This window comes from Coregonus clupeaformis, chromosome 18 (assembly GCF_020615455.1).
Source record: "Coregonus clupeaformis isolate EN_2021a chromosome 18, ASM2061545v1, whole genome shotgun sequence".
In the NCBI taxonomy this organism is placed as follows: domain Eukaryota; kingdom Metazoa; phylum Chordata; class Actinopteri; order Salmoniformes; family Salmonidae; genus Coregonus; species Coregonus clupeaformis.
Window position 1 is genome coordinate 52,274,736 of NC_059209.1, and position 14,812 is coordinate 52,289,547.

General features: G+C 44.3%; 1 protein-coding gene across 2 annotated transcripts; it reads right to left on the bottom strand.

The window, feature by feature from the left end:
• Positions 1-374: 374 nt before the first annotated feature.
• Positions 375-13,422, bottom strand: LOC121573811 (pleckstrin homology domain-containing family A member 2). Of its 2 annotated transcripts, none has more exons than XM_041886132.2 (12): positions 13,299-13,422; positions 11,503-11,667; positions 11,183-11,239; positions 11,031-11,079; positions 10,739-10,836; positions 5,685-5,813; positions 5,429-5,530; positions 3,194-3,262; positions 2,809-2,879; positions 2,657-2,720; positions 1,830-1,907; positions 375-1,675 (listed from the first exon to the last, which is right to left on the bottom strand). In XM_041886132.2, exons 2-12 carry the CDS (start codon positions 11,641-11,643, stop codon positions 1,211-1,213), a joined length of 1,323 nt encoding a protein of 440 aa, XP_041742066.1. In that variant the 5' UTR covers positions 11,644-11,667; positions 13,299-13,422; the 3' UTR covers positions 375-1,210. The 2 variants fall into 2 exon arrangements, with proteins under 2 accessions (XP_041742066.1, XP_041742057.1); XM_041886123.2 differs by lacking the exon at positions 13,299-13,422 and adding an exon at positions 13,021-13,290.
• Between the last annotated feature and the right edge of the window lie 1,390 nt (positions 13,423-14,812).

Below are 14,812 nucleotides of genomic sequence, written 5' to 3' on the forward strand. Positions count from 1 at the left end.
CTGTGACTCTGGATGACAACATGATGTTTGTTTCCTTCCTTAGGGCTGTTTTCCTAAAGAAGTTAAATCCCCTTCGTATTTTGTTTCCTTGCCACGCTATTAATGAGTTTCGCAATACTGGTATCATCCCAGCCCTAATGTATAGGTCTAAAAATGGCCACTTATCCTGATTTTCAAAAAAAATAGTTTGTGATACAAATGTAAAGCATATCAAACATCCTTCCTCCAAATGAAGTTACTGTGTGAGAATTGCTAGAACAATCTGGGACACACAAAATATTTTCCACTCCCGCTGGAATGGTAAATAATTTGCATTCGAGCAAGAGAATGCGGCTAGTGGAAGAGTGTGCAGAAATACAATAAAAGCGCATATATATATAAAATGTGTTGCTGATGTAGCAATTTAATGCAATTGGATATAGTCTAACAAGGGAACAAGATTGTCTACAGAGACAAGCAGAGCCACAGACACTAACATCGCCACTATTCCATGACCAGGTTATGGATTGAATGGGACTCTTGCGTTGCGTCCCAATTGGCAGTGGCACCATATTCATTATATTAGTGTAATACTTTTGACCAGTGCCCATAATGATCTGGTCAAAAGTACTGCACGACATAGTGAATTAGGGTGCCAATTGGGACATAGCCTTGGTTAATACAGGTAAAAGACCAGCTGACTAATACTATTGGAGGGTATTTGGAAGACAGACCAGGCTCTACCACAACACAAACCTTCCTTCATCTCAGTACATGGGAGAACTACATTCAGGTTAAGAGGAAATCGTACAATAACACATAACGTACCCCTTCGCAGTTCACCAGACACTCCAACACTGATAACCCCTCCCAGTCTCCCCAACACTGCTCTCTCCAAGACACCCTTTATGCCAGAAGCCCACAGCCACTAACACACCCCTCATTGAGAGAACACATCCAGGAACCCCAGTTTGCATCACTACCCTCCCATACCAGCAGGGGGCCACAGGCCTCCAGAGAGAGAGGGGGAGTGGGCTACTTCAGCAAACAGACCCCCAGCAGACGCAGCTACAGCAGCAGGCCTATGGAACTCTCAGAGGAGAGGGGGTGGGGGAGGGAAGGTTTAGTCTTTCAAAGGGAAAAGCACTCAAACAAGTGTCATTGTTGCTCTAGATTTTGGTTCTAGGTGTTGGTGGTTCTACATATTGTTGGATCCTGAGTTATGTTGGTTCTAGACGTCGGTGGTGCGGATGCCATCGTGGTCCAGGCTGAAAGGGAAGCTGCGGTCTGTGGGGGGCTGAGGCTGAGAGCGGTGTCTCCTCCGGCTGCTGGAGGGGCCTGGGGCTATGGTGCCTGGGCAGGCTGGGACCCCCACACCACTGGCTGGAGCTGGGACCCCCTGTGGGGTGGGAGTGGAGAGGGAGGATAAAGATGAGGAGGTGGAGGAGGAGGTGGAGAGAGAGAGAGAGGAGAGACTGGGCAGCAGAGAGCTAAAGGGACCGTCCTTTTCTAGTGTGCTCAGTGCGGGAGCCTCTCTTTGTGGTACGGGGGTCCAGGGCTGCCACCCCGGGGCCACGGAACATGACTTCACTAGTGGGGATCTCTTGTCATCTCCCTGACGACCACGGAGCACAGAGGGTGGGTGTGAGGAGTTACCAGGGCGATACAGAGAGGAGGCACGTGTGAATGCAGAGCCCTGAGAGGGAAAGAAAGAGACACCATTTTGTGATTCCCCCACTGAATCAGAATTTCTCATCTCCCTGATGTGCTATGACACTTGTATGGGCGCGCCATCAGGACCACTAATAGTACTGGTCGGAACTGTTAGTGGCATTTAAATCCACCTTTACCTTGCCAGGGCCTCTGAAGTCCTGTATCTTCCCCTCAATGTCTCTGATCCAGCCCTGCATGTCCTCTGGAGTGTCTGTCTGCAACAAAACCAGCACACGCTTACACATTACGCTTAAACAACAAAGTAAGCACACACAGTTACCTCTCTCTGATCTAAGGCCCCTGCCCCTAGTCAGCTGTTCTCCCATGGGGGGACAAGAGATGTTGTTGTTTTATGGTTAGTGTTTGCACAAACCTTCCGTTTGTCCAAAAACAGAACTAAGGCCACACATGAGCAACAGAGCATGAAGCCAGAGAGTAGTCAACACAGAGGGAAGCCCAGCTGATGACAATACATGCGCACGAACACACACAGCTTTATTTTCGTGAAATTTCAGGACTTGTTTGACCATTCAAAATGCTATTTTCTTTAACCCCAGGCAGGTAGCCTAGCAGTTAGAGCGTTGGGCCAGTAACTGAAAGGTTGCTGGTTCAAATAACCGAGTTGACAAGATGAAAAATCTGTCGATGTGCCCTTGAGCAAAGCACTTAACCCTAATTTGCTCCAGCGGTGCCATACTACTATGGCTGACCCTTTAAAACAACAAATTTCACCACACTTATCCAGTGTTTTTAGCCATAAAACACAATTATTCTTATTTTTACCCTAACCTTAACTCTAAACCCAAAAACCCTAAACCTTAATCTTAAAATAGCATTTGAACAGATTCAGGACATGGAAACTTTTTTTTAAGTTCTTGTTTTCCTACCTTGTAAGGCAATTCGGGTGAATTGTTAGGACATTGGGGTCCTGATAAGGTAGGAAAACAAGTACACACTCACTTACCTGGACGTAGAAAACCCTAGAGCTGGTGATGATCTCAAACAGGTTATCCCTCATCAGCAGGTCCCTGACAGAGAGATGACTAGGTAAGACAGCGAGATTGTGTGTGTGTGTGTGTGTGTGTGTGTGTGTGATAGAGATAGTGTGACTCTCACCCAGATTTGACCAGACACTCATGGACCTTCTGAATGTCTCTCAGAAGAACCGCTCTTAGCGGCTCCTTATCCTGAAATACATATCAAATACAGGTTACACACACGCCATCGTTTATCAGAGAAACCCCAAACTTTACTCTGTTCCACTGACAGAAACACATCTGTCACACAGGACACTGAAGCACACACCACACCAAAGCAGAAACAAAGACTTAAACATGGAGGACACATGTTTTACCCACGATGTATTGTCTTGGTTTGAATTTACTCCAAAGCCATTTGAGGACATCTGTAATTACACCTTACTGGGGTTTAAACAGCAACAGTTACCACCCAGAACCACTCACAGAGGAGAGGGGAGAGGAGAGACAGGATATGACCTCACCGTCTCACACTTGTAGTAACTGACAGCATTGTTGTCCAGCATGAAGAAACGCCTTTTCCAGCTTTTCCTCTGAAACACACAACCGATTAGTTCAAAAGTGTGTGTGCGTGTGTATGTATGTAGCAACGTACATGCCCCGCCTACCTGAGGATGTGTCTTTTTCAGCCATCTATTTCCTGTGTTTGAGGGGTGCAACATCCACTTGGCACTTAAATCTCTCTGGATCGATTGCTTTCATTTTACTCTGTCCTTTTTTCCAGTTAACTTTACGACCGCAGAGAATGTTTGTAATGTCCTGTCAAACACACCCGGTAAATACTGGGATTTAACGCATCTTCTCAACACTTACATCACAAGAAAGATAACTTTATTTTGATGGGTGTATATTTTTTTGTGGAATTGAAAAACGTTATAATTTAATACAGTTGAAATGCTTACAAATTAGATGCACTGAAATGAAAGCAACTTCCGAAAATGAACACTCGGATTATAGTGATATTATGTCTGATCTCGCATACAATGTAAAGTACACTACTGTGTATATATACACAAAAGTATGTGGACACCCCTTCCAATTAGTGGATTTGGCTATTTCAGCCACACCCGTTGCTGACAGGTGTATAAAATCAGCTCAGTGATTTTCAACGTGGCATCGTCATAGGATGCCACCTTTCCAACAAGTCAGGTTGTCAAATTTCTGCTCTGCTAGAGCTACCCGTCAACTGTAAATGCTGTTATTGTGAAGTGGAAACGTCTACGAGCAACAACGGCTCAGCCGCGAAGTGGTAGGCCACACAAGCTCACAGAACGGGACCGCTGAAGCGCGTAGCGCGTAAAAATAGTCTGTCATCGGTTGCAACACTCACTACCGAGTTCCAAACTGCCTCTGGAAGCAACGTCAGCACAATAACTGTTCAGCAGGAGCTTCACTAAGATCACCATGTGCAATGCCAAGTGTCAGCTGGAGTGGTGTAAAGCTCGCCGCCATTGGACTCTGGAGCAGTGGAAACGCGTTCTCTGGAGTGATGAATCACACTTCACCATCTGGCAGTCCGACGGACGAATCTGGGTTTGGCGGATGCCAGGAGAACGCTACCTGCCTGAATGCATAGTGCCAACTGTAAAGTTTGGTGGAGGAGGAATAATGCTCTGGGGCTGTTTTTCATGGTTCGGGCTAGGCCCCTTAGTTCCAGTGAAGGGAAATCTTAACGCTATAGCATACAATGACATTCTAGACGATTCTGTGCTTCCAACTTTGTGGCAACAGTTTGGGGAAGGCCCTTTCCTGTTTCAGCATGACAATGTCCCCCCGTGCACAAAGCGAGGACCATACAGAAATGGTTAGTAGAGATCGGTGTGGAAGAACTTGACTGGCCTGCACAGAGCCCTGACCTCAATCCCATCGAACACCTTTGGGATGAATTGGAACGCCGACTGCGAGCCAGGCCTAATCGCCCAACATCAGTGCCCGACTGCACTAATGCTCTTGTGGCTGAATGGAAGCAAGTCCCCGCTGCAATGTTCCAACATCTAGCAGAAAGCCTTCCAAGAAGAGTGGAGGCTGTTATAGCAGCAAAGCGGGGACCAACTCCATATTAATGCCCATGATTTTGGAATGAGATGATCGACGAGCCGGTGTCCACATACTTTTGGCCATGTAGTGCATGTATAGATAGTGGTAATCTAAAGCCAAGCGTGTTGATTTTTAATCCGAGGGTATGCTGCTATTGACACACTTGTTGAATTATGCAACAGAATGTGACAACAGTAATTTATGAGGCAGTCTAGACAGCGCAGGTGAGTGCAGGTAGGCCTAGACAGAGCACGTTTTTGGTGGTTGCAGCCCTGTGCGACCCCTTTACGTTAATCTATTCAAATATGCAAATACACCAATTGTATTTATGCAAATGAGGCACACTTTTCTTTATTTTAAACACAAAATATTTTTACTAATACCTGATACCATTACAAAATGTATGAGTGCATTCTACGAAAACAAAAGTGAAATTTGACAATAAATTGAATACCTGAATTCCCACCAAAATCCCTGAACTTCATTCATTATTTGTCCATGCCAGTAAAAGGTTTTATGTGCTACTATTCTGTCAATATCTGATGGATTTTAAAAATTCAAAAAGGTTTGGAGTATCTTCATCCATTGTCCAACTGTTGCATTTATTAAAACATTTTAACAATTTTGATGACCATTGCTAGTGTGTGTTTATTTGTACTCACCATGTTACCCTGTTTGACACAGTAGCCACACCTCAGCACGCCTGGTCTAATGCCTACAGAGTTGACCCTCCTGTCCCCTACCTCCATCTCCTCCCCCTCATTCTGCAACACACACACAATCATCATCCTCACAACCATCATCACTATCACCATCACTGTACATCATCATCACCCTCACTGACCATCGTCATCACCACCACCACAATCACCAACACTGTCACCGTGGCAATGGTGTGTTTGGACTAGAACATAGTACCTGGTACATGGGGGTGTGCACCACCACTCCTCCGATGATCTCAGTCTTGTAGGCCTGCCTCTTCCCCCCTGCCTCACCGGTTACCGGCGAAACCTCTGACCTGGGCTGGAGAGGTCCAGCTTTAGGGACCTACAGAAAACAACAGTTTGAGCATTAAGCCAAACCCATAGCTAGCATTTAGCCAACAATACATTATCATTAACGTTCACTTATTGATAAACCATGAAACTATAATATAACATTTCTGGAGTGATAAACAAGATATTTGAGATAAAGAAGGCCCACATGTAGCCCTACAGGGTTTCCTCAGGGGGAGTTCAGGGGGAGCCAAAGAGGAAGTGGAAGAGAGAAAGCGCATCTGTGTTTCCTGTGTGAGGGCAGGTGACAATTGAGAAGAAACAGAGCAGAACCACACTCCAGCCTCACAGAGCCACACACAGTGATGACTATTGGGACACAGGTCCCAATAATCTCTCCTTTCTCCCGAAGTGTCCCAATAATCTCTCCTTTCTCCCGAAGTGTGCACTTGTTCACCTCCCTTCATGGATTGGAAAGAAAAATGACTGGTATATGGAAACTCCCTCTAGGCCATGCCTACACCAATCCAATGCTTTCAAATTTGTGGGAAGTGGTGAACGAGTGCACACTTCAGGAGAAAAAAAAAGAGAGAGAAAAGAGATTATTGGGATGTAATCAGTAACTGCTGCTCTCAGCCTTCTGTAGTGGTGTGGAGGGGAGGAGTTACAGGCCTTATGACCTCCATGATTCAGCATTAAACTCTCTGAACCCCCCAATGTGTGGTCGAGAAGTTTGCGTGTGTGTGTCAGTGTGTGTTCTATAGTGCAGCTCCACAGCACAAACATCAGCAGTCTGTTAAAACAGTGAGTGTGGAAAGCCCCCCCCACAGGCTGGATATAAGATTCAACACACACACACACACACACACACACACACACACACACACTTTTCTTACCTAAATGTACGTGACCTCAATTACCTCGACTAACCCGTACAATGACTTGGTACCCCCTGTATATAGCCTCGTTATTGTTATTTTATTGTGTTACTTTTTTTACTTTAGTTTATTTAGCAAATATTTTCTTACTATGCATTGTCGGTTAAGGGCTTGTAAGTAAGCATTTCACGGTAAGGTCTGTTGTATTCAACGCATTTGTGACAAATAAAATGTGATTTGTTTTGAATCTGCTATGTGAAACCTCAAAACAAACTCCCACTGTCCTGTTTCACCATTTCCTCATATTTGAGATGCGTGTGCGTGTGTGTGTGTGTGTGTGTGTGTGTGTGTGTGTGTGTGTGTGTGTGTGTGTGCGGGTACACCCTGGCCAAACAGTTCAATGTGAGACCACAGACTTCTTCCTCGAGTGCTATATACAGGTAACTGCCAAAATAAAGGAAAAACACCAACATACAGTGTCTTAATAGGGCTTTGGGCAATCACAAGCCAGTACAGCTTGAATGCATAGATTGTGTCTGGAACTCTATTGGAGGGATGCGACACCATTCTTCCACAAGAAATTCCATAATTTGGTGTTTTCTTGATGGGTGGTGGAAAACGCTGTCTCAGGCACCATTCCAGAATCTCCCACAAGTGTTCAATTGGGTTGAGATCTGATGACTGAGACAGCCATGGCATACATTATTTTCATGCTCTCATCAAACCATTCAGTGACCACTCATGCCCTGTGGATAGGGACATTGTCATCCTATGGGGGCATAGCAATGGTAGCCAACATAATGGCCTGCCTATTCTTTAAGCATGATGGGATGTTAATTGCTTAATTAACTCAGGAACCACACCTGTGTGGAAGCACTTGGTTTCAATATACTTTGTATCCCTCATTTACTCAAGTGTTTCCATTATTTTTGCAGTTACCTGTACAGTATCTCACAAAAGTGAGTACACCCCTCACATTTTGTAAATATTTGAGTATATCTTTTCATGTGACAACACTGAAGAAATAACTCTTTGCTACAATGTAAAGTAGTGATTGTACAGCTTGTATAACAGTGTAAATTTGCTGTCCCCTCAAAATAACTCAACACACAGCCATTCATGTCTAAACCGCTGGCAACAAATGTGAGTACACCCCTAAGTGAAAATGTCCAAATTGGGGCCAAAGTGTCAATATTTTGTGGCCACCATCATTTTCCAGCACTGCCTTAACCCTCTTGGGCATGGAGTTCACCAGAGCTTCACAGGTTGCCACTGGAGTCCTCTTCCACTCCTCCATGACGACATCACGGAGCTGGTGGATGTTAGAGACCTTGCACTCCTCCACCTTCCGTTTGAGGATGCCCCACAGATGCTCAATCGGGTTTAGGTCTGGAGACATGCTTGGCCAGTCCATCACCTTTACCCTCAGCTTTTTTTAGCAAGGCAGTGGTTGTCTTGGAGGTGTGTTTGGGGTCTCCGAAGGGAGGGGATCATGCTCTGCTTCAGTATGTCACAGTACATGTTGGCATTCATGGTTCCCTCAATGAACTGTTGCTTCCCAGTGCCGGCAGCACTCATGCAGCCCCAGACCATGACACTCCTACCACCATGCTTGACTGTAGGCAAGACACACTTGTCTTTGTACTCCTCACCTGGTTGCCGCCACACACGCTTGACACCATCTGAACCAAATAAGTTTATCTTGGTCTCATCAGACCACAGGACATGGTTCCAGTAATCCATGTCCTTAGTCTGCTTGTCTTCAGCAAACTGTTTGCGGGCTTTCTTGTGCATCATCTTTAGAAGAGTCTTCCTTCTGGGACGACAGCCATGCAGACCAATTTGATGCAGTGTGCGGCGTATGGTCTGAGCACTGACAGGCTGACCCCCCACCCCTTCAACCTCTGCAGCAATGCTGGCAGCACTCATACGTCTATTTCCCAAAGACAACCTCTGGATATGGCGCTGAGCATGTGCACTCAACTTCTTTGGTCGACCATGGCGAGGCCTGTTCTGAGTGGAACCTGTCCTGTTAAACCGCTGTATGGTCTTGGCCACCATGCTGCAGCTCAGTTTCAGGGTCTTGGCAATCTTCTGATAGCCCAGGCCATCTTTATGTAGAGCAACAATTCTTTTTTTCAGATCCTCAGAGAGTTCTTTGCCATGAGGTGCCATGTTGAACTTCCAGTGACCAGTATGAGGGAGTGTGAGAGCGATGACACCAAATTTAACACATCTGCTCCCCATTCACACCTGAGACCTTGTAACACTAACGAGTCACATGACACCGGGGAGGGAAAATGGCTAATTGGGCCCAATTTGGACATTTTCACTTAGGGGTGTACTCACTTTTGTTGCCAGCGGTTTAGACATTAATGGCTGTGTGTTGTGTTATTTTGAGGGGACAGCAAATTTACACTATTATACAAGCTGTACACTCACTAATTTACATTGTAGCAAAGTGTCATTTCTTCAGTGTTGTCACATGAAAAGATATACTCAAATATTTACAAAAATGTGAGGGGTGTACTCACTTTTGTGAGATACTCTGTGTGACATCACTTCCTGTCAGTGTGACTCAGGTGATTGTAGTTTCAGCTGCACATAACCTACAGGTTTACCGAAATCAAACATTAACATGTTACCTGTGTAATGTTAGTGTTAAGTTATAAATGCAATATCAAAAAGGTAGAGTCAGACACAGTTACGCTCTAATATATTGGCAGCCTTGCACAATATATATATTTTTTAAATAATTCACCATTTCTTTTAAAATAAGTTGAAACTGAAATAACTTTTGGGGTTCACATGTGTATTTGTTTGATTTACAACTGCAAAGGACCAACAATTATTCAGAAGAATTTGGTTGGAGGCAGGTGATTCTCATTTACCGTGTAATTCATTCCACATGTGGGAAGTTGCAGGTCAAATCAAATCAAATTGTATTTATTGGTCGCATACACATATTTAGCAATGTTATTGCAGGTGTAGCGAAATGCTTGTCTTCCTAGCTCCAACAGTGAAGTAATATCTAACAATACACAACAACAGCTGCAGGTGCCTACAAGGTAAAAATACCCATTCAACCAGTTTTGAAAAGAAAAAACAGAACATTCTGCTCCATTGCACTCCATTGTAAAGTGCATGGGTGCCAATATATTACAGTGTAACTGTATGCACAAAGTAAACAGCAATACTGGGCCCATTTCCACAATAACGAAGAGTAGTGAAGCGCAAACCTAAACATCTCTGCTCTTTCTGATTCTCAGCTATCAAGTTGTAGCTATTGAAGCGCATCCGTGCACATGCTCTGTGATACTCTGAGTGCCAGAGGTGGCACCACAGGTTCAAAAGTGGTGTGGCAAAATGTGTACGTGTCTTTTCTGGGGCCTTTCACATCTCAAAATAGGATGCTGCCCCTTTCAGACAATTGCGTTTGAAAAGAGATAACGATCTAGCTGCAGCAGGCTAGCCAAGACGAATGTCAAAGTTCATTTTTTTTGCTTTCCTTTTGCATCAATGGTAGCCAGCAAATTGCTAGTGTGTTCACTATTGAAAGTTTACTTTGGTGAATCACTTTCCCTAAAATAAATAAGCTCAGCGAGCAGATTGATGGGCGCTTATTTTTGCTCAGGACAGCTCACGTCTGTGGTGTGAACGTAGCTATCAACTTCTGTACTGCTCGAGTGCCCGAGAAGTGGTGACTCGCGGGAGCGTAGTGGTGCTTGAATGAACGGCCAATCATATTGCTCAAATACAAATAGCACAACTTTTCTGCTTGTAGTCTTCAATGGTAGATGGCGACAGAGCAGGTAAATGTTGAACTGGAACTCAAAAATGTACTGAGAAGTTACTGGCCCAGTCGGTGCTGCTGCTATGAAAGTGGTGTGGCGGCACCACACCAGATTGAAAAGTACTGGGGCAGATGCTGTCTCGCCACACATTTTCCAGCAGCTCTGGTGAGTGTGCTTTGTCTTGCATCACGCTCCTCTGCAACATCACTATGTCTCAGTTTAATGAAACGTTATACGTGTAATAATTAGATGTCCGAATGTTAAAAGTTGATTTGATTTGATGCTACATGAGTTGGGGTACTCACAGTGATCTTGGTGGCTTTGTTGAGAGCAAGGACCCAGTCTCTGAGGTCAGCAGCATCGTTGGCTTGGAGGAAATACCGCCGAGATACTGCATTGATCACTGCAGACATAGTGATATACATAGAAATATATAATATTATATAGCAATACAGAACATAAATACAGAGGCTATAATAACATTGCTCACTGCAAAGAGGACAGAACAGGTACGATAAACATAGGAACACATTTTACTGTACGTGTTTCACCAGGGCCATGAGAACACCCTACACTCTCATACACACTTTTACTCACCGAAGCAGAACTCAGTCTTGGGCTTCTGTTTCCCTGTGGCCTCGCTCACCTAACCCCCAAACAGAGGAGGAGAAGACAAGAGAGAAAAGATGAGTCTGGAATCAGTCAAAAACATTGCCCTTAATAAGTCATCTGTTTTAGGGTATTGTTACCTTGGAGATATATGTCAGCTGCAGACTCCCGACTGAGTTCGCTCCACTGGGCAGGTTCTACAGGCAGAGATACAACACACCAATGTAATAAATACAGTAACACAACAGTCAATATAACAAACACTTCTGCAGGCAGAGAGAGTTAAAGACACAGAGAAGACTTCTACTCCTAGTCTCACTTCCTCTTTAGAGGTGTGTTTCTACCCTGCTAGTGGCAGAACACAACCACTATCTGAACACACACTCTTCTCAACTCTGCCTCAGACACATCAGAGGTCATGCGTGTTTGTACAGGCAGTATGACATGTGTTTGTGTGTACCTGGGGGTTGTCCATGTACCACAGCAGTGTGTTGCCCTGTGTGTCCAGTATAAAGTAGCGTCTCTGGAAGCGGTTGCTACCCTCTTTCTCCTCGATGTCTAGAAAGCCACACACACGGTTCTGCCTGTCCACGTACGGCATACTGCTGCCTGCTACCACATATCACTGAGAGATGGAAGGGGGGGAGAGAAAAGTTGAGTCTATTTGTAAGACATTTTGAAATAATATTGTACTCCAAACATACTAGTACAGTAATGAGACAGGTCTCCAATTCTTCAGAAACCCTAAATCCCCTTTTAGAGCAACAATAACAGCCAGTTGGTAGTGAATTGTCAGAGAGGGAGGAAGAGAGAGAAGGCATGTCACACACACACACTCAGCAGTTTTTCATGTGACGTTATTGAGGCAACCTAGCTAAGCCTAAAGCCTGAGGCTGTGCTGCTAACCAGCAGATTCACCACAGCTGGAAATTATAGACTACTGAACAGATCTGCATACAGGCACATTTCATCTGGCCAGATAGAGAGAGAGAGAGAGAGAGAGAGAGGGGGGGGTGACATGGGAATGAACATCAGGACAACCTAACCTAACTGTCAGAGAGACTGACATGCTGAGGACATAACATCATCATGACATCATCTGTGCAGTTGTTGCACCTACCTGGTCACATGAGCATACAAATTCAACTTCCCCTATGGAACAGCAATATGAACAACATTTTGTTTTAGGAAATAAAGAAATACACAGCCAATGCTTTTCTTATAAGAAAAATAATATATTTTGGGCATTCATCATAGCAGCAGTAACAAGAGGTGGAAAAAGTACTCAATTGTCATACTTGAATAAAAGTACAGATACCTTAATAGAAAATGACTCAAGTAAAAGTGAAAGTCACCCAAAAGTATCTGGTTTTAAATGTACTTAAGTACAGTGGTGGAAAAAGTACTCAATTGTCATACTGACTGCATGATTTACAGACAGCCAAAAGCACACTCCAACACTCATACATCATTTACAAAAGCAGTATTTGTGTTTAGTAAGTCTGCCAGATAAGAGGCAGAAGGGATGACCATGCGTTATATTGATAGGTGCATGAATTGGACCATATTGCTGTCCTGTCTGAGCATTTGAAATGTAACGAGTACTGTTGGTTCCATGTAGGCCTGAATCGTGTAAATATTTCGTTTTGTTTAAATGTACAGTTATTCCCCAAACCGAATGAGATAGATAGATAGATATGGATACTATAGGATCAGATACAGATGGAGCCCATCCTGTATCATAGATACATTATTTCGTCAGGTGCTCAACGGGCTATGTTCCGTAGATAAACTGTCTGTCAGTTATTTCATTAGTTGTCGACCCGTACGGAGAACTTCGTCAGCCAATAATGCATGATTTAGCATCAGGTTGAGATGACATTAAAGTTTCATGATGAAATTATCTGCCGACCACAACGCCCACCCCACAGACGCGCACACACACACGCACGCAGACATTAATTCCGCGAAAACTTACCCGTTTCAGCTGCTCAGTGTGCGCCCAAAGTGGAAGACAGAGAGTAAAACGCGTCTCACAGGGTAAAATTAAAGTTTAAACCCGCTGTTACTCTGACTTTACATGACATAGCCTGACATCTGAGATGTATCTCTGCAGCACCCGAACACCGCTGTCCTCTGAGGCTTCTTTCCGGGTAGGGCTCGCGATTATAATATATTTTCGACCTAGAACCAACCCCGGAAATGATCTAGTCTCTTGTCGTTTTTTTTCTCGAGTAACAACGAGCATTTATATACCTCTCTGGCATTAACTACAGTAGCTTATGAAGAACTGCGTTGATATGAATTCTTGACTGGCGCTGATCTCTCGGTTGTTGCTTCGGGTTTGAACTGTCCTCTTGACTGTCATTGTGCTCTGCGCTACAATGTAACTTTCTGCGGCAGCTGTCAATTTAGCCAGCAGATCCGACCCGCTTGCTTACAGCTGCATTAGGGTCTGACAGGCTTCCTGTGTAGATTGACACATTGGAGCCTGTGAGAGATATGGCTCAGAAAACATACCTCAATCCAGGCAGGAGAAATTAGTTGTGCGCCGAATTGTCCCATTATCCCAACTGTTTCTCCAAGGTTTAATAGCAGTCATTCAATATTCTTGGTGTAGCAGTTGGGATAATGGGACAATTCGGAGTAACAGTTGGGATAATGGGACAATTCTCATCCCTGGATTGAGGTATGTTTTTGGAACCACGACCCTAGTGCAGCTGTAAGCAAGCTGGTAGGATCTGCTGGATACTGTCAACTAGGCTACAGCAGGGGTGTATTCATTAGTTGGATTCTGTTGCAAAGCATTTTTTCTGTTGCATCGTAAAAATAAAATAAATAAAAAGTTAAACGTTTTGCAACAAAAACAAGACTTTCTATTGGACAAATTCAGGTAGGTCCCTCCCCATTTTGTTCTGTTTGCTTCCAAGAGTAAACAATCAATGGTTTTCATTGCAAAACGTTTTGCAACAGAATCCAACTAATGAATACACTCCTGGCTAGCCTGGCTGAAGCCACTCACAGCACAGGGAGAGCTGTGAAACTTAAGTCAGGAGGATTTCGAGTTAGGTGTTAGCTAGACCAGGCACCAGTGGCGTGTATTCATGGACGCCATGGGAAGCCAGGCTTCCCCAAAAATCTTTAGTCTCTCTGTGTTTCATAATTTTCATTCAATTCGCAAGAGGCTGAATGTATCTCACAGGAGAAAGCATCAGAGCGAGCGAAACAGCGCCCCTCTGTCTCTCTACGTATAGGCCATCAATCTGATTCTGTCTGGTCCAAACTAGTATGACATTGTTGCTGGCTATAGCATTGAATGAAAGGGAAGCCAGTGAGCATTTTGCCTCCCTTGACAAAAAAAAGTATACAAAATTTGCCAATCAACGCTGAGCTAAACTGAGTGAGCTCAAATGTGAATGGTCCAAGCGAATTTTAAAAAAAAGTGTCAAAGGAAGCCAGCTTGGATTTGGCGTCTCTCCTATCAAATCGCTTTGAGAGCATACATCATACATCACTTGTTGTGTTGTTGTCCTCCGTGGCTAGCTAGCTAAAATGGGCCCTTTCCTAAATTAGCCATGGAAGGAGATAGGGATTTGGACTTGTGGTTTTACTTAATTCTCCCTACTGGCCAATGATTGTAACGGCGATTCTGATCCAACCATTAATTCATACATTGTTGTGCCCCTGGCCTGAGAGGATGGAAGATCAATATGTGCAGTAGCTAGATGTAGAAGGCTAATGTTAACTAGCTAACATTGCCCATGAATGGA

Bases quoted from the DNA above. Each gene is read 5' to 3' on its own strand.
- LOC121573811 (XM_041886132.2), bottom strand. From the start codon at position 11,643: ATGCCGTACGTGGACAGGCAGAACCGTGTGTGTGGCTTTCTAGACATC. The intron at 11,080-11,182 runs GTAACAATACCC...TTTGGGGGTTAG, and splicing joins AGCTGACATATATCTCCAAG to GTGAGCGAGGCCACAGGGAA. The intron at 10,837-11,030 runs GTGAGTAAAAGT...CTATGTCTGCAG, and splicing joins CAAGACTGAGTTCTGCTTCG to TGATCAATGCAGTATCTCGG.